Raw genomic sequence first — 26,078 nt, forward strand, 5'->3', positions numbered from 1 at the left:
ACTACCGCTTTAACCACTACACCACACTGGTGTAGAAATGAGAAAAAGATTATGATGATGGAATAGGACACCCCTATTTTCATTGGAGGGACGCGGGTGGCGCTGTGGGTTAAACCACTGAGCCTAGGGCTTGCCGATCAGAAGGTCGGCGGTTCGAATCCCTGCAATGACTGGGTGAGTTCCCGTTGCTCGGTCCCTGCTCCTGCCCACCTAGCAGTTTGAAAGCACGTCAAAGTGCAAGTAGATAAATAGGTACCGCTCCGGTGGGAAGGTAAATGGCTTTCCGTGCGCTGCTCTGGTTCACCAGAAGCGGCTTAGTCATGCTGGCCACATGACCCAGAAGCTGTACGCCGGCTCCCTCGGCCAGTAAAGCGAGATGAGCGCTGCAGCCCCAGAGTCGGCCATGACTGGACCTAATGGTCAGGGGTCCCTTTACCTATTTTCATTGGAGAAATGTGGGAGGGTACGGAAAAGGACGTCAGCGTTCGACAACCGAGATCCCACTATGCTTCAAAGGTGATTAATTCATTCCGCAAGTCTCTTCGTCTTGCGGTTTTTTCGTCTTGCGAAGCACGGCTATTAGTGGCTTAGCGGCTTAGCACTATTAGCGGCTTAGCGCTATTAGCGGCTATTAGCGGTTTAGCAGCTATCAGCGGCTTAGCGCTTAGAAAAAGGGGGGGGAAGGGGGAAAACTCGCAAGACGTTTTCGTCTTGCGAAGCAAGCCCATAGGGAAATTCGTCTTGCGAAGCACCTCAAAAATGGAAAACTCTTTCGTCTAGCGAGTTTTTCGTCTTGCGAGGCATTCGTCTTGCCGGGCACCACTGTACATAACTTTAAAAGATTAAAAACAAGGACAAAAGGTTAAAAGCGACCACAGTGGTCCCTTGGGTCTCAAATGCCTTGGTACTCAAACAACTTGGAACCCAAACACTGCAAACCCGGAAGTAAGTGTTCCGGTTTGCAGTCTTTTTCCGGAAACCGAACGTGCTCCGATTTGTTACGCTGAGGTCTGTTTTTGCAATTTATTCTGTATTTTTGTGGCTCTTTTCGTTTTGTTTTTGTGACTGTGTGGAAACCAGTTCGGCTACTGACGCATTGATTGTGCGACTGCAGTACATTGTTTGTTGCTTTCGTTTTATGGATCGACGGTCTCGCTAGATAGTGAAATCCATGTTCAATTGCTGTTTTAGGGGTTGTTTTTAAAAGTCTGGAACGGATTAATCCATTCTGCATTGCTTTCTATGGGAAAGCAGTGCACCTTGGTTTTGGAATGCTTTGGTTTTGGAACGGAATTTCCTGAACGGAATAAGTTTGAGAACCAAGGCACCACTGTATAAAGGAGATAGCCTCGATTCATTGTGTTGTTGTTTAGTCGTTTAGTCGTGTCCACCTCTTCGTGACCCCCTGGACCAGAGCACGCCAGGCCCTCCTGTCTTCCACTGCCTCCCGCAGTTTGGTCAAACTCATGCTGGCAGCTTTGAGAACACTGTCCCACCATTTCGGCCTCCATCGTCCCCTTCTCCTTGTGCCCTCCATCTTTCCCAACATCAGGGTCTTTTCCAGGGAGTCTTCTCTTCTCCTGAGGTGGCCAAAGTCTTGGAGCCTCAGCTTCAGGATCTGTCCTTCCAGTGAGCACTCAGAGCTGATTTCCTTCAGAATGGAGAGGTTTGATCTTCTTGCAGTCCATGGGACTCTCAAGAGTCTCCTCCAGCACCAACATTCATTGTGTACCACCAAAAATTTTTAAGGATCTAGTAGGGTCTCAGCTGCCCCCTCCCCCCCCCACAGCCACATCTATTACACCCTGGTTCCAAAAACGACTCCTGGTTCAATGATCAGCAGGGAACGTGCTGATTTCTGCAGAAGGAAGAGAAAGAGGGGTTTGCATGTGGGGCGTTTTGTCTGTGGGTGGGGGGCCAGAAAGAGCAGAGCCTGGGCTGGCAGAGCAGAGTGGGGGGGGTGCGGTTGTCTAATCCAGGATGCTACAAGGAACCATTAGTGCTGAGCTCAGCGTCTGCTCTGCTGACGGCCCGGAGAGCCTGATTATTTTTAGATAAGATGGAAAGCCTGGAACGGAGAGTTCTGGGCTTCAGCCTGGCCGAGGCGTGAGCTGTGTTTCTGATGAAGGAGGGAGGAGGGGGCCGGCGAGTCGGGTGTGGGGAGGAGAAGCGAGTTGCTGCAATGGGTGAGTTTTTTCTCCCCACCTCTCTCTGCACGGAGAGCCCCTCTGACTCTCCCTTCGAGGAAGGCTCGGTCCGGCCCACACACACACACACACACACACACACAAAAACTGCAGCAGAAAGTCACCCGGTTGCAACACAATCTCACCCAAGCATTTTTTATTTTTTTAATTTTTTCTCACCCAAGCATTTAAACCCAGGGTTTTGCAGCCTTTTGGGGCCCACGGCTCCCTTGAACTACAGTGGTACCTCGGGTTAAGTACTTAATTCGTTCCGGAGGTCCGTTCTTAACCTGAAACTGTTCTTAACCTGAAGCACCACTTTAGCTAATGGGGCCTCCTGCTGCTGCTGCACCCCCGGAGCACGATTTTTGTTCTCATCCTGAAGCAAAGTTCTTAACCCGAGGTACTATTTCTGGGTTAGCGGAGTCTGTAACCTGAAGCGTATGTAACCAGAAGCGTATGTAACCTGAGGTACCACTGTACATTTGTCTGTGGCACAACTGTGGGGCTCAGGAGCCCAGTTATGTCCCCCCTTCCCTGCAGAGCTGGCAGCCCCTCACCCTTTTCCCGAACCCCCTCCCTTGTGGAGCGTTCCCTCGGCCTCCTCTCCCCCTGTTGCTTTCTCATCTCGGTCGGTGGAAAGATTGGACTGTCGGCTGCCCTGGATATAGAGTCCCGTCGATGATCAGCCACCGAGGAGGCAGCTCGCATTTAACGGCAAGCTTATCTCGCTAAACCACAGAGCCTAGGACTTGCCGATCAGAAGGTCGGCAGTTCGAATCCCCGCGATGACGGGGTGAGCTCCCGTTGCTCGGTCCCTGCTTCTGCCAACCTAGCAGTTCAAAAGCACGTCAAAGTACAAATACATAAATAGGTACCGCTCCAGCGGGAAGGTAAACAGCGTTTCCGTGCGCTGCTCTGGTTCGCCAGAAGCGGCTTAGTCATGCTGGCCACATGACCCAGAAGCTGTACGCCGGCTCCCTCGGCCAGTAAAGCGAGATGAGCACCACAACCTCAGAGTCGGTCATGAGAAGACCTAATGGTCAGGGGTCCCTTTACCTTTACCTATCTTGCTTGCTCTTTCCAAAAACTCTACAGAAACCAAAAACACAGCCCTCTGCCGAAACCCACGGTTCCCCGAATGGTGTGGCGCTGTACTCTGGCCAAGCAGTGTGCAGAAAAATGCACGGATTGTGGCCAAGTGTGCGCCAAGAGGTGTTGAAAATAGCACACCAAAGTCCAACATATTAGGGCAGAGGTTTCTATGGGAAAGCAGCGCGCCTTGGTTTTGGAATGGACTTCCAGAACGGATTAAGTTTGAGAACCAAGGTACTCAATTATTTGAGGTTCTGCCCCCAGCCTTAGCAGAAACCTGCCCCCCGCAATGTCCTATTTATGGGGTATTTTTACCCGTGATTTCCCAGGAATGGCTCAACAACTTTGGCTGCCCTTACAAAAATCCTGAATACGCCCATGTCCAGGGTTGAAGGGGGTGTCATTAGCGAGTATTGCCAAACTCTGCGTCTTGTGAAAGGGCTGTCGTACCAGCAGGCAGAAGTTAAACTGGTGCATCCTTCTGGATGTGTGAAATTACTCCCCTGTGGAAAAGTATTGGGATCGATCCAGATACACAGAGTGAGGGACGGGAGACAAAATTCATCCAATTTCATTGAGCTTCACGGCCAAGCACGGAGGTCTTGAACCCTGGCCTCCCAGGTCTAACCACTGTACCACACTGCCTCGCCTTTGCCTTTGCCTTCAGAAGCGGACATAGCTGCTTCGCCCTTTGCGAAACACTGCCGCGCTCCGAGATTTGCGCTTCTCTGAATTTTGCGGCGCTGCCAAGAGAAAGGGGCGGAAGTGCACCAACCAGGGCAAAGTGTGCATATAAACACGTATATTTGCGAAAGTAAAATGTAGAAGTGCATCACGTTGGGGAAACATAAACATTAAGAGGGATTTGCTTTGAGAAAATGTGCACATTAGAGAAGATTCAAGTTGATTTCCCCACTTTCGCAGGCCATGAATTTTTGTAAACAACAACAATTATTATACTGTGCCCATTTGGCTGGGTTTCTCAGCTGTCGCCTCTTCCTCTCCTTGTTTTCTTTAAGCTACGATAAAAAGGTAAAGGTAAAGGACCTCTGACAGTTAAGTCCAGTGGTGAACGACTCTGGGGTTGCGGCGCTCATCTTGCTTTACTGGCCGAGGGAGCTGGCGTTTGTCCGCAGACAGTTTTTCTGGGTCATGTGGCCAGGTTGACTAAGCTGCTTCTGGTGAAACCAGAGCAGTGCACGGAAACGCCGTTTACCTTCCCGCCGGAGTGGTACCTATTTATCTACTTGCACTTGATGTGCTTTCGAACTGCTAGGTTGGCAGGAGCAGGGACCGAGAAACGGGAGCTCACCCCGTCACGAGGATTTGAACCGCCAACCTTCCGATCGGCAAGCCCTAGGCTCTGTGGTTTAACCCACAGTGCCACCCGCGTCCCTTGTTTCTTGTTTAGAAAACCCAATAAAAAGTTATATATGAAAGAAAAGGAAGTGAAAATCTGGGCACAAAGGTTGTGGAGCTTTTTGGGGGGTGTCCGGCAATTTCCAGGCGTCTGGCATGCCTAGTCCCTCCAATCTCAACGAAAGAAGATGTCTCTTGGGGCAACTGGTTTAGCCACTGGGAGAACTGGAGGCTAGACAGGCTCTGTCTGTCCAGCAGGAATGTTCTCTCATCACGCCACAGATTCAGTCCACGAATGGGCATGTGTGGCCATCCATAATCGTGACCCGTCACACAGGCTGAAAGTGAGAGTGATAATGTGAGTCTGCGAGGGTCTGGAGGCGTTTGGAGGATGGATGGCGGCTAACAGATTGAGGTTGAATCCTGACAAGACAGAAGGACTGTTTTTGGGGGGACAGGGGGCGGTCAGGTGTGGGGGACTCCCTGGTCCTGAATGGGGTGACTGTGCCCCTGAAAGACCAGGTGCGCAGCCTGGGAGTCATTTTGGACTCACTGCTGTCCATGGAGGCACAGGTTTAGACCACAGCGCCACCCACGTCCCGGTTTCTTTAAGTTAAAATGTCCCAAATTCTGTTTATATTTCTTCCTTTTCGGATCTCTGAAGGGATTTTGGTGCAAGGTAATCAGAGATATCATTAGCCCAGGCCGTTTGCAGTCGCAAAGCTCACGCCTCCATCTTTCCTTTTCAGATTCAGATCAAAGCAGTAGCCCCAGGACGGGAATCGGCTCTGACCAGGAGGACAGCAAGCCCATCATCACGCTGGGTGAGTCGAGGAATGCTCAGCACACAAAAGTGGGAAGAGGAAAAACGTCTTATGTCCCTATAGCAGGGATGAGAGGAGATCGCCATGCCACTGGACTACAACTCCCTTCATTCCTGACCATTGGCCATGCTGTCGGTGGGGGCTGATATGAGTTGGAGTCCTGCAAGCTCTGGAAAACCGCATGCTCCCTGTTTTTCCTCTAAGAGGTGTTCTCCTTTCTTCAAGAGGGAATTCCTCTTCTAAACAGAGGCATTCCTCCGTCTCTCGCATGTAGTAAGGAAACGGTACCTCTTAGGTCAGGCATGTGGGTATCTGAGGGCCTCTAGATGCTACAACTCCCATCATCCTTGCTCTCTGGCCATCCTGGCTACGGAGGCATCCCTTATTCTCAGGAGGGAATGCCTCTGCTAAACAGGGAGTACCTAAACAGAGATTATCTCCTCTAAACAGAGAATACCTCTTCTAAACAGGGAGTGCTTCTTCTAGACAGAGGATACCTCCTTTAAACAGAGAATACCTCTTCGAAACAGGGAATGCTTCTTCTAGACAGAGGATACCTCTTCTAAACAGAGAGTACCTCCTTTAAACAGAGAATACCTCCTCTAAACAGAGAATGCCTCTTCGAAACAAGGAGTGCTTCTTGGAAACAGGGAATGCTTCTTCTAGACAGAGAATACCTCCTTTAAACAGAGAATACCTCCTCTAAACAGAGAATACCTCTTCAAAACAGAGAATACCTCCTTTAAACAGAGAATACCTCCTCTAAACAGAGAATACCTCTTCGAAACAGGGAGTGCTTCTTCTAAACAGAGGATACCTCCTCTAAACAGAGAATACCTCCTCTAAACAGAGAATACCTCCTTTAAACAGAGAATACCTCCTTTAAACAGAGAATACCTCCTCTAAACAGAGAATACCTCTTCGAAACAGGGAGTGCTTCTTCGAAACAGAGGATACCTCCTCTAAACAGAGAATGCCTCCTCTAAACAGGGAGTGCTTCTTCTAAACAGAGAATACCTCCTCTAAACAGAGAATACCTCTTCGAAACAGGGAGTGCTTCTTCGAAACAGAGGATACCTCCTCTAAACGGAGAATACCTCCTCTAAACAGAGAATGCCTCTTCTAAACAGGGAGTGCTTCTTCTAAACAGAGGATACCTCCTCTAAGCAGAGAATACCTCCTCTAAACAAGGCGTGCTTCTTGTAAACAAGGAATGCCTTTTCTAAACAGAGAATACCTCCCGTAAACCGGGAGAAAACCTCCTCTAAACATGTAATGCCTCCTGTTTCTTCCTGGCAATTTATTTATTTTTAATAAAAAGGAAAGCAAAGCATCTAGTTCGTGCACCTAGTTTCCCCGTTTCAATTCCTCCCAGATCGTTATGCTCCCCGTGCTCAATTAATCTCTCCCCCTTTTTCCGCAGACGCGACAGATTTCCAAGAGAACTTCGTCACGTCCGGGGTGTTCAGCGTCACGGAGCTGATCCAAGTTTCCCGGAGTGAGTAGGCCTCTCTTTGCCGCTTCTTGTATAGCTGGCCTTCGTGAAAACCTGGCCTGTGGCTCTGGTGTTCGTTTGTTTTTTGTGTTGTGCCAGCAGGGTAACTTTTGCACAAGCAGTCTTGCACTCTGCAGCTGCACGATCATAATTGTGCAAGGAGGAATTGCTGCTCCCAGTCCGTGTCGACAAAACTGATTTGATTCCTAGCCGTGATTCAAGATGGCGTCCAATTCGGGCAGAGTAAACTCCTTTGTTTTGCTTCCATTCTTTTTTATTTTGTTTTTAAGGGAATCAGAAAGTATACGAGCAGGAATTGACAAATAGACAGCTGAGGGAGAAGAGGAAAGAAAAGAGGGGGGGGATATATAAATTAAAAATAACTTGGGAGACCTAAGAAATGGAGTGTGAACCGGAAATAAATAATGCAACTTCCGGTTGGACGCGCGATTAATGGCGGACGGGAGCTCTTTTTTGAAGGGAAAAAGGAAATAAATAATGCAATATAAAGCAGTAAACAGGGGAAAGAAAGAACACGTTGACGACAGAGGGTGGGAAGTCAACTTAATGGGGAAACTGCATTACGTTTGGTGTCGTTTGGTGTCGATTTGCTAAAGAACTGGAAAACTAATACAAATAATTTGGAAAGGAAGTAAAGGTTTGCGCCCAGTTCTGCCCAAACACTGATGCAAAGCTGTCTGCTTGAGCCCAGGGGGCGTCCAGTCATATTTAGTCGAAATCGCTGCAGTTGTGTGGCAGGTTCGACCTGCCATCTTGATCCCAGTGAGATCCTGGAGGAAACGCACTCCTCAAACTCAGGACCCACCCAGCCGGGGACAAAAGGCTTCCCGCTCGGCAAACCGGAGGGCCCCCCCAAAGCACAGCTTGTTGACTCCCTTTCTCTCTTTTTTAAACATAATTTTTCTTTTTTTATTGACACAAAATTTTATTTTTTTATTGACACAAGTCCATAACTTGAAGTATTGCTCAAAAAGAGCATCGACCTCCTTCCCTCCCTCTTTCTGACTTCCACATATCTTTAACGAATTCGTTGCATTTCTGTAACTACCTTATATATTCTTATTTAAGGTATATTCGCCCTTTTATATGTAAATCAGCTCCTTAATTTCACGTCACCAAACCTTTCAAGTCAAACATTTTCAGATGTTTGCCATTTTCTTTCAAATGAGCTCTAAATTTGCTCCAGTCCTTTTGAAACAGTTCGTCGCGCCAATTCCGGATCTTCCCCGTCAGCTTCGCCAACTCCACATACAGTGGTACCTCGGGTTACAGACGCTTCAGGTTACAGACTCCGCTAACCCAGAAATAGTACCTCGGGTAAAGAACTTTGCTTCAGGATGAGAACAGAAATTGTGCCCCGGCGGTGCGGCGGCAGCAGGAGGCCCCTTTAGCTAAAAGTGGTGCTTCAGGTTAAGAACAGTTTCAGGTTAAGAACGGACCTCCGGAACGAATTAAGTACTTAACCCGAGGTACCACTGTATTCAACCATCTCTATCTGCCAATCTTCCAGAGTAGGGAATTCCTGCTGCTTCTATCTCTGGGCCAAAAAGTATTCTTGCAGCTGTTATGGTGTACATAAACAAACGTTGACCCCCTTTCTCTGCCTTCTCCACAGCGCCGGTGGTGACGGGCACAGGGCCAAATTTCTCCCTTGGGGAGCTGCAGGGGCACCTCGCCTACGACTTGAACCCCTCGAGTACGGGCATGAGGAGGACGCTCCCCAGCACTTCCTCCAGTGGGTGAGTCCGGGCTTGGAGTTGTGGCGCTGTGTTCCCACCCTTTCATCACCTTCCCTTGCTACCCCGTCCTTCCCACAGCCTTCTCCTATTGAACGCTACAACCCCAGAGTCGGCCACGACTGAACCTAACAGTCAGGGGTCCCTTTACCTTTAACATGGGGATTAGTAAAAGTAAAGGGACCCCTGACTGTTAGGTCCAGTCGTGTCCGACTCTGGGGTTGCGGCACTCATCTCGCTTTCTTGGCCGAGGGAGCCGGCGTGCAGCTTCCGGGTCATGTGGCCAGCAGGACTAAGCTGCTTCCGGCAAACCAGAGCAGTGCGCGGAAACGCCGTTTACCTTCCCGCCAGAGCGGTACCTATTTATCTACTTGCACTTTGAGGTGCTTTCGAACTGCTAGGTGGGCAGGAGCAGGGACCGAGCAACGGGAGCTCACCCCGTCATTGCGGGGATTCGAACCGCGACCTTCTGATTGGCAAGCCCTAGGCTCTGTGGTTTAACCCACAGCGCCACCCGCGTCCCTAACATGGAGATTAGCAGCTAATAAAAGTTTGGGTTCTCTTTTGTACGGGGCTTCCATCTTGTTCCACCTGGTGTCAGGTGGGAGTCCTGTCACAACAGTCTTCAATCAAGACCAAGCCTACTAGCTGCTGTTTTGCTCTGGTATTCCTGGCTGGTGTCCTTGTTTTTTGTCCAAGGGAGCCCTCAGATTTCTCCATTAACAACCCGAATGCTAACTTCTCTTCCCGCTTCTGCCTCACCTCAGGAGTAAACGTCATAAGTCCGGCTCGATGGAGGACGACCTGGACGGCAGCCCGGGGGGCGAATATTACACATCGCCCAGCTCCCCCACGAGTAGCAGCCGCAATTGGACGGAAGACATGGAAGGGGGTAAGTCGGAGGGGAGCCGGGACACCCCGAAACCTTCAGGGGCCGCACCTTCCTGAGAAGAGGAGGCCAGTATAGATTTAGAACAGAGGTTTGTAGAAGGGCACAGTCCAGAGGCTGCAGAGGGGAGAAACTGGTAAATATTGAGGCAGCAGCAGGAATGAATGAATCTTTATTTGCATCAGCCGTCGGCCGCAGCAATAAAACAACAATACGATATACAAAGATTTGAAATAAAAAAGTCAATTATATAGAATGCATTTTGGGGTTTTGAATCAAGAGTCAAATAGTGGACCTGATTCTGATTGCCCCAGCTAAAAGCCTTGCCACCTTTGCTGTCACCTGCTCATCTTGATCTGCCCGGAGAAAGGACACAGTGGCAGTGGCTGGGCAACCCGGGATGGACGATAAAAGAGGGGTGATAATCTCATTCCTCAAGTCTTTACAAAGAGGGCAAGCCAGAAGGGCGTGCGCCACCGATCAGGACTGCCGTCTCCACAGGGACATAAGTGTTTTTCGTGTGGAATCGGCAAATTCCCTTCAGAAAATGGAGAAACGGAAGCCGTTTGAACTCTGAGGCACGTTCGAAAATGGAAGCATTTGCTTCCGGGTTTCCAGCGTCTGGGTTCTGAATTGTTCGGCTTCCAAGACACTGGAAAAAGCGAGGTTCCGCTGTACAATTACTAATCCCAATCATTCAGATGCCGAATTATATAATTTAGGTGGGTCCCACCACCCCCTGCATGCTACAATGGATGGTTTGATTTTATTTTACTTCATTTCTGTGATCCAAAATCTTATCCATCTCAGTTAAAATCCATTCAAAAATTATTATTCTTATTATTAGCTTGCAAAGGTATCCACATCAGTATTTTTCAGCTTTTGGTTGGTGGGGAAGCCCCAACATTCCCCTATTGTTAGCTTGCAAATCTATCCCCAAAAGTAAAAAGGTAAAGGGACCCCTGACCATTAGGTCCGGTCGTGGCCGACTCTGGGGTTGCGGCGCTCATCTCGCTTTACTGGCCGAGGGAGCCGGTGTACAGCTTCCGGGTCATGTGGCCAGCAGGACTAAGCCGCTTCTGGCAAACCAGAGCAGCGCACGGAAACGCCGTTTACCTTCCCGCCGGAGCGGGACCTATTTATCTACTTGCACTGGTGTGCTTTCGAACTGCTAGGCTGGCAGGAGCAGGGACCGAGCAACGGGAGCTCACCCCGTCATTACGGGGATTCGAACTGCCGACCTTCTGATCGGCAAGTCCTAGGCTCTGTGGTTTAACCCGCAGCGCCACCCGCGTCCCGCCCCTACAGTATCTTTCTGCATTTGTCTGGTGGGGAACATCGGGGATTCCCCACCCCTGCTCTCCCAGCCGGCCGTCGTTTCCCCTCCAACAAGAGACGTGTTCGTATCCTCTGCGAGAAGAGCTTTATTTCCATCCCGGACTGGATGTTCTGGTTGTAAAATCCTTCTCAATGAACGTCTGGGAGAGAGCTAAACCCTTTAGTGGCACCGCGTAAAACGACTGCCCCAGATAAATCGCTGCCGGGAGGGCAGGGGCTAAGCCGAGAGGGGATTAACCCTCTCTCTGCCCTGTCTTCCACCCCGTTGCCAGAAGGACGTTGGAGATGGCAGGAGTTGCCAGCCTTCTTAAGCTCAGTGGCACGTGGGTGCCAGCCCCTCTGGTCAGCTGCTCCCCTCTGTGTGGCATCACACACAGGGCTAGATTTACGTATAAGGGGGAAAAAGTTATTTAGGAGCCCGGCCTGTGTTGTCAAAGTTATTCCACGTATTCATTCATTTTTTTTAATGGTATTCTGTGTGAGCCATCGCTTATGCACCGTATTTTTCGCTCTATAAGACCCACCAGACCATAAGACGCACCTAGTTTTTGGAGGAGGAAAACAAGAAAAAAAATATTCTGAATCTCAGAGGCCAGAACAGCAAGAGGGATCGCTGCGCAGCGAAAGCAGCAATCCCTCTTGCTGTTCTGGCTTCTGGGATAGCTGCGCAGCCTGCATTCACTCCATAAGACGCACACACATTTCCCCTTACTTTTTAGGAGGGAAATGTGAGTCATATAGAGCAAAAAATACGGTATTTTCCATTTTTATATTGTCATATTATTCGGTGAACTGAGACCTGCAGGTTTGGGGCGGTATACAATTTTAATAAATCATCAACATCATCATCACTGATCTTGGGAGTTTTAAAAATTATTGGTTAGGCTTGCCCAAGACTCAGACAGAGCTGCAACAGGTAGGCTCTTTAATTCTCAAGGTCGTGGGTTTGAGCAAATGATTCCTGCATTGCAAGGGGTTGCAGAATAGATTATCTGGAATGGTTCCTTCCAAACTAAACAGTTCACTCCCATCTCCTCCGAGTGTCCTGTTTTTCCAGGGACCGTCCCGGAATGACAGAAGCCGGTTTCTCTTCTGCCCTCGAATGGCGGATGAGTTTCATGAATTAAATCGGAGCCGCACCTGATATTCAGTACTGGATTTACGTATAAGCTAAACAAGCTCTAGCTTAGGGCCCCAATCTCTTGGGGGCGTCCCAAAAAATTTAAAGGGGAAAAAACTGGATGCACACTTCCAAAATACAGGATAAGAAACCAATAAAATAAAACCTACATACAGTGTTTTGTGTTGTGTAGGCTCCTGTGATGTAAGTCATGGGCCCCGCCTGCTAGCCTGCTCCCTAAAATATCACTGGTTTGCTCCTTTCTCTATATAGGGTGCCTACATTCTGAATGTGCAAATGGCTTTTACACGTATTGAAGATATAGGGGGAAGAGAGAAATGTGAGCATAGGGGGCGTGATTAGAATACACAGTTGATAAATGAATGAAACCGTAGAAGGGGAGGAAGGGAAGTCGATGGTTGTGAATGTTATGGCTATCGTCATTGAAATGCGAAAAATTGTAATGGAAAGTTATAAATCAGGTGTAGGCAAACTCCGGCCCTCAAGATGTTGGGGACTACGATTCCCATCATCCCTGACCACTGGTCCTGTTTGTTAGGGATGATGGGAATTGTAGTCCCAAACATCTGGAGGGCCAGAGTTTGCCTATGCCTGGTATAAATCATTAAAAATAAAAAATTAATAAGCGCCTTGGAAAGCACACTTAAAGGGCACAAGGAGCAGAACTTAGGGGGCATATTGGTGCAGATAAACACGTTGACTCTTCCTCAAATTCCTCCCCAGGAATTTCTCCGAAAAAGTCAAACATGGACAAGTCTCCCTTCAACAGTCCGTCTCCGCAAGATACTTCGCCCCGGCTGAGCAGTTTTACACAACACCACCGTCCCGTCATCGCCGTACACAGCGGTAGGTCGGGGGTCGCCAAGGAAGGGGGCAAAATAAGGCAGGAGAATTCTCCCTAAAGCTGGAATGTGTCACTTCGGGTTCATGTGTCTGTGTTGTAGGGAAGCCGTCTCTTTTTGAAACCCCTCGCAAGCAGAAACGTAGCAGTGAGTCCTTGCACTGCTAGCTTTCTGCTTGCAGAGACTCTCAATACATACTGTATTTTTTGCTCTATAAGACGCACCAGACCACAAGATGCACCTAGTTTTTGGAGGAGGAAAACAAGGAAAAAAATATTCTGAATCCCAGAAGCCAGAACAGCAAGAGGGATTGCTGCGATCCCTCTTGCTGTTCTGGCTTCTGGGATAGCTGTGCAGCTATCCGCCTGGCCTTTGGTTTGGACTCAGTCTGACCCTTATGTTTCCCTCCCCTTACGGTTTTGATTTATGGGCTACTTTTAAAATGAGGCTGCATTTTAACCTGTATTTTAAATTGGGTTTTTTAACCGTATTTTTCATTCTATAAAAACGCACCAGACCACAAGACGCACCTAGTTTTTGGAGGAGGAAAACGGAAAAAAATATTCTGAATCCCAGAAGCCAGAACAGCAAGAGAGATCGCTGCGCAGTGAAAGCAGCAATCCCTCTTTCTGTTCTGGCTTCTGGGATAGCTGCGCAGCCTGCATTCGCTCCATAAGACACACACACATTTCCCCTTACTTTTCAGGAGGGGAAAAGTGCATCTTATAGAGCGAAAAATACGGTATGTGATTCCTCAGTCCCAGCCGTCCAAATTGGCACAGCCCACCTCTTATTTTTTGACTCAAGTTGCTTCAGGCACAACTTTTGAAAGTCTTTCCTTTCTCCTAAGGACGTTCTCTCCACCATTCCCATCAGGGGGCTCTGAGAATCCACAGAAAACTTCAGTTCCCAGAATTCTTTTCTGCAGCAAACGGCCTTGTGATTCCCAGCTGATAAATTCAATAAACGTAATTTAATAAAAGTAGCATTTCCTACTGCGCATGGCGGGGAGGAGAAGAGATGCTCCATCTTTGACCAGGAATGAAGGGAAACACCTGCCCCCACCCAGTTGCCATGTGTCCTCTTTTTCCAGGACATGCCCTCCTTTTGAGGATTAAAATATCCGGGCGGATTTTTAAAAAATTGACTTTCCCAAGGAGACCGGGGAGCAGGGAGGCGAGGTTGTAGCGGGAAAGAAGGCCAGGGCGGTGGTCTCTGCAAAGGCACCCTGGGCGGGGGTCCAGGGGTGTCGCAGCAAGGCCGGCCACCCAGTCTCCTCTCTACCTGACAAGACAGAAGGACTGTTTTGGGGGGACAGGAGGCGGGCAGGATTCCCTGGTCCTGAATGGGGTGACTGTGTCCCCGAAGGACCAGGTGCGCAGCCTGGGAGTCATTTTGGACTCACAGCTGTCCATGGAGGCACAGGTTAGTTCTGTGTCCAGGGCAGCTCCATCTGGGACGCAGGATGAGACCCTCCCTGCCCGCAGACTGTCTGGCCAGAGTGGTGCATGCTCTGGTTATCTCCCGCTTGGACTACTGCCATGCGCTCTACGTGGGGCTACCTTTGAAGGTGACCCAGAAACTACAACTAATCCAGAACACGGCAGCTAGACTGGGGACTGGGAGCGGCCGCTGAGACCACATAACACCGTTCCTGAAAGACCTTCATTGGCTCCCAGTACATTTCCAAGCACAATTCAAAGTGTTGGGGCTGACCTTGAAAGCCCTAAATGGCCTCGGTCCAGTATATCTGAAGGAGCGTCTCCACCCCATCATTCTGCCTGGACACCGGGGTCCATCTCCAAGGGCCTTCAGGCAGTTCCCTCACTGCGAGAAGCCAAGATACAGGGAACCAGGCACAGGGCCTTCTCGGTGGTGGCGCCCGCCCTGTGGAACGCCCTCCCACCAGATGTCAAAGAGAACAACAACTACCAGACTTTTAGAAGACATCTGAAGGCAGCCCTGTTTAAGGAAGCTTTTTAATATTTGATGTATTACAGTATTTTAATATTTTTTGGGAAGCCGCCCAGAGTGGCTGGGAAAGCACAGCCAGATGGGCGGGGTATAAATATTATTATTATTATTATTATTATTATTATTATTATTATTATTACTATTATTATTATTATTATTATTATTATTATCTGTCGCCCCCTGCAGGTATCGCCCGAAGCCCTCACCCTTCCTCCGCGCTACATTTTCCCACCACCTCGATCCTGCCCCAGACGGCCTCTACTTACTTCCAACACACAGCCATACGGTACCCACCGCACCTGAACCCTCAGGACCCTCTGAAAGACCTCGTCTCACTGGCCTGCGACCCGTCCAATCAGCAGCCGGGACCGGTAAGGAACCGCCGATCTCGTCCCCCTGTGGTTTTGGGGTTCGAGGGAAGTCCTGGGACTTGCCAACTTGGCGGTCTTGCTCAGCTCTCTCTTCACAAGGCCACCGTAGATACCGCTGCCCCTCTCCCCTGTGCGGTTTTTCTCACCCTCTTGAGGACTAGCGGATTATTCGGGCTGCGGCGGTTTCCGAGCGGGCATGTGTAGAAATGCGCATTATGCCAGGCTGAAACTTCCCAAAACTTTTGGGGGTCCCATGCTGCATGGTGGTTAGATTGGTCTCAACTAGTGGCAGGGCCTTTTCAGTACTGGCCCCAACTTGGTGGAACAAGAGACCAGGGCCCTGCGGGACTTGACATCTTTCCGCAGGGCCTGCAAGACAGAGCTGTTCCTCCTGGCCTTTGGTTTGGACTCAGTCTGACCCTTACGTTTCCCTCCCCTTACGGTTTTGATCTATGGGCTACTTTTAAAATGAGGCTGCATTTTAACCTGTATTTTAAATTGGGTTTTTTTACCGTATTTTCCGCTCTATAAGACGCACCAGACCACAAGACGCACCTAGTTTTTGGAGGAGGAAAACAAGAAAAAAAATATTCTGAATCTCAGAAGCCAGAACAGCAGGAGGGATCACTGCGCAGTGAAAGCAGCAATCCCTCTTGCTGTTCTGGCTTCTGGGATAGCTGTGCAGCCTGCCTTCGCTCCATAAGACGCACACACATTTCCCCTTACTTTTTAGGGGGGGGGAGTGAGTCTTATAGAGCAAAAAATATGGTAATTATTATTATGTTTTTACTGTAATTTGGATGGTGTTAGCCGCCCTGAGCCCAGCTCTGGCTGGGGAGGGCGGGGTATAAATAAAATTTATTATTATTATTATTATTATTATTATTATTATTATTATTATTAAAAGGGAGCTGTCTGTGCGTTGGGACAGGCTGTGTCGATGGCAAAAAAGGAGGCTCTCTTGCTTGTGTTGGGGCACACAGATATCTTATGGGGGGCGACAGCAGCACTCCTGAGACTTCCCTGGGAAGGGGCAGCTTTGGAGTTTCCCATAATGCCCTGGGACACTTGCTGCGTTTTGGGCATAAGACGCCTTGTTCCAGGGTGTAATACAGTGATTCAGTGTGTCGTGGCACCCTGGGGTGCCTTGAATGATGTTCAGGGGTGGCGCTGGCAACAAGGAAGGGTGTTCAAAAAAAGTTGAGGGGCTGCCAGCTCTGCAGGCAAGGGGGGGGACATAACTGGGCTCCTGAGCCCCACAGGGGTGCCACAGAAATAATGCCGTGGGTCAAGGGAGCCGCGGCTTAGAATCTACAACACGGAAAGCACAACACACAAGAAAAGGGGAACTAGGAGGGCAGAGGAAAAAGTCAAGCTCGGGAACCGGTTCTTAAACAGGGGATTGTTATAAGGACCAGCGGGTGTGAGAAAGGGGGGTGTTGCTTAGACAGAAGATGGGATAGATCAGGGGTTGGCAAGGCTTAGTCCATCAGCTTAAAGGTAAAGGGACCCCTGACCATTAGGTCCAGTCGTGGCCGACTCTGGGGTTGCGGCGCTCATCTCACTTTACTGGCCGAGGGAGCCGGCGTCCAGCTTCCGGGTCATGTGGCCAGCAGAACTAAGCCGCTTCTGGAGAACCACAGCAGCGCACGGAAACGAAATTTCCCTTCCTGCCGGAGTGGTACCTATTTATCTACTTGCACTTTGACATGCTTTTGAACTGCTAGGTTGGCAGGAGCAGGGACCGAGCAACGGGAGCTCACCCCGTCATTGCGGGGATTCGAACTGCCGACCTTCTGATCGGCAAGTCCTAGGCTCTGTGGTTTAACCCACAGCGCCACCTGCGTCCCTTCAGTCCATCAGCTTAGTTTGCCATTATTCTCTGGTAGGGACTTTATCTTTTTTCCGTCTCTGGGCTAGTAACATCCGTGCGGCAGTCGTTGCATTGCCAGATTATCGTCTTCCAAAGCAACTCCTCTATGCTGAACTTTTAAAAACAGAGAGCGTAATGTTGGTGGCCAACAAAATATATCTCAAGGCAAATCTTTAAAAATGCAGTATAAACACTGGCGACTGGGAAACACTAGCCTGTGAGCGCTCCAACTGGAGAACAGCCTTTCCCAAAGGTGTTGTGGGCTTTGGAGACACTTGAACTCGGGACAAGAGGGAGAAACGTGCTAAGAGGAAGGCACGCTTGGCAAACCCTCACCAGGATCAACTCCTGCGTGGAAACCTATGTCCCCACTGTGGAAGGACGTGGGGATCCAGAATTGGCCTCCACAGTCACTTACGGACTTGCTGTTAAAACCGTGTTTATGGAAGGCAACTGGCTATGAGGGGTTGCCAAAAGGAGAAGTAGAAAGATTGGGTTCGATCGCAGTGAGATGGGGCAGCGGCACGGCGTGTTACGAGAGGGGGAAAGCCAGAGGGAGATTTTGGACTGCTTTGAAGCTGGGAATCTCCAGCAGTCTCCAAATCAAACTCTCCCTGCCTTCTGCAACCATCACACACACACACACACACAGAGAGAGACGGGTCTGGCCATCGATATGCATAACATATGTAACATATGAAGGCATCTTTGATGTGCATCTCGCTTTGCTGCAAGGTTGCTCTCCACCCTGGTGGGCTCCCAGCTCCATCACCAGCAGGTAGCCCCTTCAAAGGGGTGCCTACCTACTGCTCAGGGTGCCTGCAGGGCAGCTGGGGGGGGGGAGAATAGAGGAGGCCCAACCCCCCACCTCCCAAAAACACACACTGCATTTACGAGCCAACATTACCTGTGAAAAAACTTTTGTTGTTGTTGTTTAGTCGTTTAGTGGTGTCCGCCACTTCGTGACCCCCTGGACCAGAGCACGCCAGGCCCTCCTGTCTTCCACTGCCTCCCGCAGTTTGGTCAAACACATGCTGGTCGCTTCAAGAACGCTATCCCACCATCTCGTCCTCTGTCGTCCCCTTCTCCTTGCGCCCTCCATCTTTCCCAACATCAGGGTCTTTTCCAGGGAGTCTTCTCTTCTCCTGAGGTGGCCAAAGTCTTGGAGCCTCAGCTTCAGGATCTGTCCTTCCGGTGAGCACTCAGGGCTGATTTCCTTCCAAATGGAGAGGTTTGATCTTCTTGCAGTCCATGGGACTCTCAAGAGTCTCCTCCAGCACCAGAATTCAAAAGCATCCATTCTTCAGCCATCAGCCTTCTTGATGGTCCAGCTCTCACTTCCATATTTGCTCCTGTTTTATTTCCTTGGGTATCGTCTCTCTGCATAGGGTTGAAATACGTCTGGGTTTTCCTGGACGTATCCGGAATACGGCATGTCCAGGGAAAACCAGTCTATGTTTCTGCCTCCCCCCCCCCCATTAAAATACAGTTGTGCCAAACAGAATCTGTTCCGGAAGTCTGAAAACATTCGGCAACCGAGGCACGGCTTCCGACTGGAGCTTTCTGTGCACAATCCGAAGCTGCGCCGGATGTCCGGCTTCTGGAAAACGTTCACGAACCGGAACACTTTTCCTGGTTTGCGGCGTTTGGGAACCAAGGTGTTTGGGAACCAAGGCATTTGAGAACCAAGGCGTTTGGGAACTAAGGCATTTGAGAACCAAGGTGTTTGAGAACCAAGGTACCGCTGTATACAGAGGATAAATGTAAATAGTTAAATTACATTTTGGGAGTTTGGATCAATAGTCAAATGGTGGGTCTTATTCTAATCGCTCCGGTTAAAAACCTTGCAACTTTTGCTATCTATCGCCTGTTCCTCTTGATCTGCCAAGGGAATGGAGACTGTAACAGTGGTTGGGCGACCCGGAATGGACAATAAAAGAGGGGTGATAATTTTGCTCCTCAAATCTTTGTAAAGATTGCAGGCCCGAAGGACATGAGCCGCCGATTCGCGACTGCCATCTCCACAGGGACATAGGCGTTTTTCCCACTGGGGTTTTTCGGAATCGTCCCTCGAGTATATTCAGTATATTCAGTCTTGCGAGAGTCAAAGCGCGTCTATATTTTGGAATTATTAAGTTATGCAAAGAGGGCGGCCAAGAGTCAAAATGTCTAGGTGGGGAATAAGTTGTACCATGGGCAGAATTTCCTTATTGTGGCCGAGTTGTTCTGTCGCTCAATATCGTTTAATTAAATTGCTTGCTTTACTAAAACCCAGCTTGAGTAGCCGTCGTGGGGATAAACCACAAGAGTGAAGTTTTGGGTAAACTATTTTAGTCCCGGCACTCTCTTGCGACTCTAGATGTAGTAGACCAGACAGATCTGTATGTGTGTTTGCGAGAAAGTCCATGCAAGAAACTAGCCTACTGCATAAATTTGCATTTGTCGCCCTGCCCATTTTGCCTCTGGCCCCACCCACTAGTGGCATGTGGTTTCCCCCTGCCCTTCTCATAAATATGGGGGGGTCCACAGATCGCTCCCCTCCCTCAATCTTTATTCCAGCTTTTGCAACTTCACCCTACTGATCCTAAAATAAAATAAAAAAAAATAAAATGATAAAAAAATAAAATAAAATAAAAAACGATAAAATAAAATACATTTTTCAAATGCCACAAGGCAAAGGTCAACAGTCCAGCTATAGCCCTATGCCTAAATTCCACCACCATCACATAATAATAATAATAATAATAATAATAATAATAATAATAATAATATTATTTATACCTCACCCATCTGGCTGGGCTTCCCCAGCCACTCTGGGCAACTCCCAACAAAAATATAAAAGCACGATAAAACATCAAGCATTTAAAACTTCCCTAAACAGGGCTGCTTTGAGGTGTCTTCTAAAAGTCAGATAGTTGTTTATTTCCTTGACATCTGAAGGGAGGGTGTTCCACAGGGCGGGCGCCACCACCGAGAAGGCCCTCTACCTGGTTCCCTGTAACCTCACTTCTTGCAATGAGGAAACCGCCAGAAGGCCCTTGGGAGATGGACCCAGGTGTCCGGGCTGAACGATGGGGGTGGAGATGCTCCTTCAGGGATACTGGGACATTTAGGGCTTTCAAGGTCAGCACCAACACTTTGAATTGTGCTTGGAAACGTCCTGGGAGCCAATGTAGGTCTTTCAGGACCGGGGTTATATGGTCCCGGCGGCCGCTCCTAGTCCCCAGTCCAGCTGCCACATTCTGGATTAGTTGCAGTTTCCGGGTCACCTTCCAAGGTAGCCCCACGTAGAGCGCATGGCAGTAGTCCAAGCGGGAGACAATCATAGCATGCACCACTCTGGTGAGACAGTCTGTGGGCAGGGAGGGTCTCATCCTGCATACCAGACGGAACCGCCCTGGACACAGAGTTGACCTGCGCCTCCATGGATAGCCATGAGTCCAGAATGACTCCCAGGCTGCGCACCTGGTCCTTCAGGGGCACGGTGACCCCATTCAGGACCAGGGAGTCCCCCACACCTGCCCACCCCCTGTCCCCCAAAACAGTCCTTCTGTCTTGTCAGGATTCAACCTCAACCCGTTAGCCGCCATCCATCCTCCAACCGCCTCCAGACACTCACACAGGACCTTTACTGGTTCTGATTTGAAAGAGAGGTAGTCTACCTCGAAATACCCACTGCGGGGGGGGGGGGGTGTCACAAATGGGGACGCCGAGTTGAGCTGGCCGAGGTGCCCGTGTTCCCCAATCCTGCCCGGCCGCCGTCCCCGTTTCTTCTAAGTGGGGGGGTTCTCCACCGGGCAGCTCTTCTGAGGGCTCTGTTAACCAGCTTTGTGTCTCTTTTTTTTGTTTTCCATCTTGTGTCCCCCCCTAGTTAAATGGAGGTGGACAAGTGAAGGTTCCCGGGCATTACCTTCCCACCCAGATGTTGGCGCCGCCGCCCCCCCCGGGTCTGCCCCGCCTGGCAATCTCACCCGACACCAAACCCATCGCGACAACTTCCGAGGGAGGGACCACTTCGCCGACGTCTCCCAGTAAGCAAGCCTCAAAAACGCCCCCCCCAAACCCAATCCCGACTCCTGCCCGCCCGCCCGCCCCCTCCCAAATGGCCCAGCAGCCATGCCCACCCATGCCCAATTCCGCCCACCTCCCCAAACCTCCAAATCCAGACATGCTCACAGACCGCAGTCTAGCGTTTTCATTTTTCAGAAAGGGGTGGGACTTGGAGCGTGGCAGCGTTTTTCATAGGAGGTTTTTTTTTTTTTCAGGGGCGGCGGCAGCAGTGGGGGAGACCTGGGTTCGAAACAGCGGCAGCCCCGATCTGCCAAGGGGAAAGGGCTTGGGCAAAGGGCCGGTTTAAAATAAGGTTACCAGATTTTTTTTCAACGAATCCGGGGACACTTTTTAACTTCAATAGGAATGACAGGATTTTGTCTGGGGACTGATTTGTAAATCAGTCCCTGGGAAACGGGGACGTCTTGTAATCTTAGTTTAAAACACACCTGTTGAAATCAAAACAGTGTCCCTCCTGCTGGTTTGCAACTGAATAGTTTGTGGCGCTGTGGGTTAAACCACAGAGTCTAGGGCTTGCCGATCAGGAGGTCGGCGGTTCGAATCCCTGCGATGGGGTGAGCTCCCGTTGCTGGATCCCTGCTCCTGCCCACCTAGCAGTTCAAAAGCATGTCAAAGTGCAAGTAGATAAATAGGTACCACTCCGGCGGGAAGGTAAACAGCGTTTCTGTGCGCTGCTCTGGTTCGCCAGAAGAGGCTTAGTCCTGCTGGCTACATGACTTGGAAGCTGTACGCCAGCTCCCTCGGCCAATAAAGCGAGATGAGCGCCGCAACCCCAGAGTCGGTCACGACTGGACCTAATGGTCAGGGTTCCCTTTACCTTTACCTAGTTTGCGCCTAAATAGAAGCTTTGCGGCTCGTCGATCCAAAACGTCCTCTTGCAGACTCAGATCTAGCCAAAGGAGCAGCTGTGTAACGAAGGACTTTCGTTTATTGTTTATTATTATTATTATTATTATTACCCCGCCCATCTGGCCGGGCTTCCTCAGTCACACTGGGCAGCTCCCAACAGAATATTAAAAACACCAAACATTAAAAACTTCCCTAAACAGGGCTGCTTTGAGGTGTCTTCTAAAAGTCAGAAAGCTGTTTATTTCCTTGACATCCGGCGGGAGGGCGCCACCACCAAGAAGGCCCTCTGCCTGGTTCCCTGTAACCTCGCTTCTCGCAGGGAGGGAACCGCCAGAAGGCTCTCGGAGCTGGACCTGCTAATATTTTAACCTGCTTACAATGGTCTCGCATATAAATTATAAACTTTCCCCGTTCCTTTTCAAAGTCCTCGTCTTCTTGATTCCTGAGCTTCCCAGTTAATTTTGCCATTTTGGCATCGTCCATCAACTTGGTTTGCCATTCTTATCTGGCTGGGGTTATCTCTTATTTTTATCTCTGGGCTAATAGCATCCTTGCGGCCAGGAATTCTTCTTAAATACCTGGCAGGGACCCTTCAGATATTGCCAGACTCTCACCACCCCATCCCTATGCTGTCTGGAACTGATGAGAATTGGTTGCACATTGACCCTGTTTAATGAATGTTTCTTATAGCTTAAAAAAAGAACACAGGTTTTCATCCTTTAACCCAAAAGCTTACACTGGAATGTAAAACAAAACTCACTCAGTTCCTCTGCCATGAGCTAGAAATCGCAACACCTTTTTACACAACCAGGCACTGTGATAAAGTCCCTTTTCATTTCCTTAAACAGCTGGAAACGATGGGAAACCACATAATAATTACCATATTTTTTTCTGTATAAGACTCACTTTTTCCCTCCTAAAAAGTAAGGGGAAATGTGTGTGCGTCTTATGGAGCGAATGCAGGCTGCGCAGCTATCCCAGAAGCCAGAACAGCAAGAGGGATTGCTGCTTTCACTGCGCAGCGATCCCTCCTGCTGTTCTGACTTCTGAGATTCAGAATATTTTTTTTCTTGTTCTCCTCCTCCAAAACTAGGTGCGTCTTGTGGTCTGGTGCGTCTTATAGAGCGAAAAATACGGTGTATGAATGATAATTTGAACTCTGCCCAACTGACCGGGTCGCCGAAGCTTCGCTGGGCGGCTTCCGATCCATATAAAACCAGAATAAAACTCAAGTGTTGGAAACTTCCCCATACAGGGCTGTTTTCAAAAAGTCAGATAGTTGTTTATCTCCTTGACATCTGGTGGGAGGAAGTTCCACAGGGCGGGCACCGCCACAGAGAAGGCCCTCCGCCTGGTTCCCTGCAACCTCACTTCTCGCAGGGAGGGAACGGCCAGAAGGCCCTAACCCTAACCCTAACCCTAACCCTAACCCTAACCCTAACCCAGGTGTCCGGGGTGGAGACGCTCCTTCAGGGATACTGGGCCGTTTAGGGCTTTCAAGGTCAGCACCAACACTTCGAATTGTGCTCGGAAACATCCCGGGTGCCAATGCAGGCAATGTTGTGTTTTGAGGCTGAGACACTGACCTACATCTGTTTGCTTTGAACTGTGTGGATTCTAAGTTGCCATTTTGGGGAGCCAGGCGGTTAGAAGCTTGTAGTTTTCAAGACGAATTTTGGGTTCCTGAAATTCATTCCGGTTGTACGGATGAAATCATGGCGGGTAGAATTCTGCAGGGGGTGTTGCTAGCGTGGGAAATTAGGCGAAGTCTGAGGATCCCTTATCCTGGCACCCAGGAATCTTCACTCGGTTGCAAAACGAGCCTGGCAAATTTTGAACTCTGCCTGGGGCCAGTCACGATCTTTCATCCTGTTGCGCCACGCAGGGTCGTTGTGAGGATGGTAACGAGGACTGCGAACACCACCTCAAGCTATTTGAAAGATAGGGAGGCTACGGATCCAATAAAAAGGGGGGATAAAATAAATTCGTAGATTGGGGCGCTTACGAGCCCAGAGGGCAGAGGGGGCGGCAGCAAATATTTGTGTTGTGCCCTCAGGGCAACCACAAGGGGAGGGAAGGAAGGAAGGAAGGAAGGAAGGAAGGAAGGAAGGAAGGAAGGAAGGAAAGAAAAGAAAAAGGAAGGGAGGGAGGAAGGGAAAGAAAGAGGAAGGGAGGGAGGGAGGGAGGGAGGGAGGAAGGAAGGAAGGGAAAGAAAGAGGAAGGAAGGAAGGAAGGAAGGAAGGAAGGAAGGAAGGAAGGAAGGAAGGGAAAGAAAGAGGGAGGGAGGGAGGGAGGGAGGGAAAGAAGGAGGAAAAGAAAGGAAGGAAAGAAGGAAGGAAGGAAGGAAGGAAGGTAAAGAAAGAGGAAGGGAGGGAGGAAGGGAAAGAAAGAGGAAGAGAGGGAGGGAGGGAAGGAAAGAAAGAGGAAGGAAGGAAGGAAGGAAGGAAGGAAGGAAGGAAGGAAGGAAGGAAAAGTTTGTGGCATGCCCTCCACAGAGAGGCTGCCCCGGCGCCTTCATTACGCAAAGTTTCTCTTGTTGTTTTGTCGTTTTTCTCCCGCTGCTTTTATCTCTACTCCCGCCCACAATTTAGTTTGACTGTTAATATATGTAAATATATTATAAATAGGCTTCCCTATAACGAGTTCGTCATTTCGCTCTCTTAATTTCGCCGCCGGCCTTGCCGTTTCAGCACAGTCCGTCGCTTTCGGCATTCTGCAGTCTCTTAAATGTGTTTGTGGGAAGGAGGTGGGTTGTTTTTTGTTTTAACTGTTTGCTTGTGGTTTATACCTCGTATTTTGTCCTGTGAGCCGCTCTGAGATTTTGTGATGGGGGGGGGCATATAAACGGAAGGAAGGAAGGAAGGAAGGAGGGAGAGGGAGAGGAAGGAAAGATAGGAAGGAAGGAAGGAAGGAAGGAAGGAAGGAAGGAAGGAAGGAAGGAAGGAGAGGGAGAGGAAGGAAAGATGGATGGAAGAAGGAAGGAAGGAAGGAAGGAAGGAAGGAAGGAAGGAAGGAAGGAAGGAAGGAAGGAAGGAAGGAGAGAGAGGGAGAGGAAGGAAAGATGGAAGGAAGGAAGGAAGGAGAGAGAGGGAGAGGAAGGAAAGATAGGAAGGAAGGAAGGAAGGAAGGAAGGAAGGAAGGAAGGAAGGAAGGAAGGAAGGGAAAGATAGGAAGGAAGAAAGATTATTCCGGCTGGTTTCCCCACGAATGGTTAGGAATTGGTGGTCGGGGGTTTGTTTTGCGTTTCTTTTCTAAACCGTGCTGTGTTCCCCCTCCTTTCTTCCTCTCCCCCTCTCCCTCCTTCCCTTCCTCAGCCTACTCCGCCCCAGGCACACCCCCTGCGAACCGCTTCGTGGGACTAGGACGGGACCCTGGCAGCATCTATCAGGCGCAGGTGAGTCCCCCTAACTCTTCCTCGGGGTCACGGCGATGGAGGAATTCCTCTTCTCGGACCAGGGTTGGGGGAGACCTGTGGACCTCCGAAGGTGACCGGACCCTTTGCTTTCTCCATCCTCCCGCAGCCAGCTTGACCAGTAATTGGTCAAGGATTGTGGGCAGGGGCGTAGGAAGGGGGGATGGTCCGCCCCAGGTGCCACCATGGAGGGGGTGACAAATGATCAAGGAACAATTACTGCCCTACTAGAGCTGTTCATAGGGACGCGGGTGGGGCTGTGGGTTAAACCACAGAGCCTAGGACTTGCCAATCAGAAGGTCGGTGGTTCAAATCCCCGCAATGACGGGGTGAGCTCCCGTTGCTCGGTCCCTGCTCCTGCCAACCTAGCAGTTCGAAAGCACGTCAAAGTGCAAGTAGACAAATAGGTACCACTCCGGCGGGAAGGTAAACAGCGTTTCCGTGCACTGCTCTGGTTCGCCAGAAGCGGCTTAGTCATGCTGGCCACATGACCCGGAAGCTGTACGCCGGCTCCCTTGGCCAATAAAGCGAGATGAGCGCTGCAACCCCAGAGTCGGCCAGGGGTCCCTTTACCTTTAGGGCAGTTCATTAAAAAACTTTCT

The 26,078-nt window shown here is 49.8% G+C and overlaps 1 protein-coding gene across 4 annotated transcripts in view; it reads left to right on the plus strand.

Moving 5' to 3' along the window:
- The window catches only part of NFIC (nuclear factor I C), a 99,378-nt gene that overhangs the window by 66,846 nt on the left and 6,454 nt on the right, over positions 1-26,078 (plus strand). For 3 of the 4 annotated variants that reach the window (XM_081846260.1, XM_081846258.1, XM_081846259.1), the window contains exons 3-10: positions 5,390-5,464; positions 6,888-6,962; positions 8,596-8,719; positions 9,484-9,608; positions 12,808-12,930; positions 15,087-15,271; positions 21,016-21,175; positions 25,379-25,458. In XM_081846260.1, the coding sequence (XP_081702386.1) occupies positions 5,390-5,464; positions 6,888-6,962; positions 8,596-8,719; positions 9,484-9,608; positions 12,808-12,930; positions 15,087-15,271; positions 21,016-21,175; positions 25,379-25,458 (947 nt within the window). The remainder of the gene's footprint in view (positions 1-5,389; positions 5,465-6,887; positions 6,963-8,595; positions 8,720-9,483; positions 9,609-12,807; positions 12,931-15,086; positions 15,272-21,015; positions 21,176-25,378; positions 25,459-26,078) is intronic. The other variant, XM_081846261.1, reaches the window with a different exon arrangement.

The sequence above is a fragment of the Podarcis erhardii genome, assembly GCF_964252035.2.
Source record: "Podarcis erhardii genome assembly, chromosome: 18".
Taxonomy (NCBI): Eukaryota; Metazoa; Chordata; class Lepidosauria; order Squamata; family Lacertidae; genus Podarcis; species Podarcis erhardii.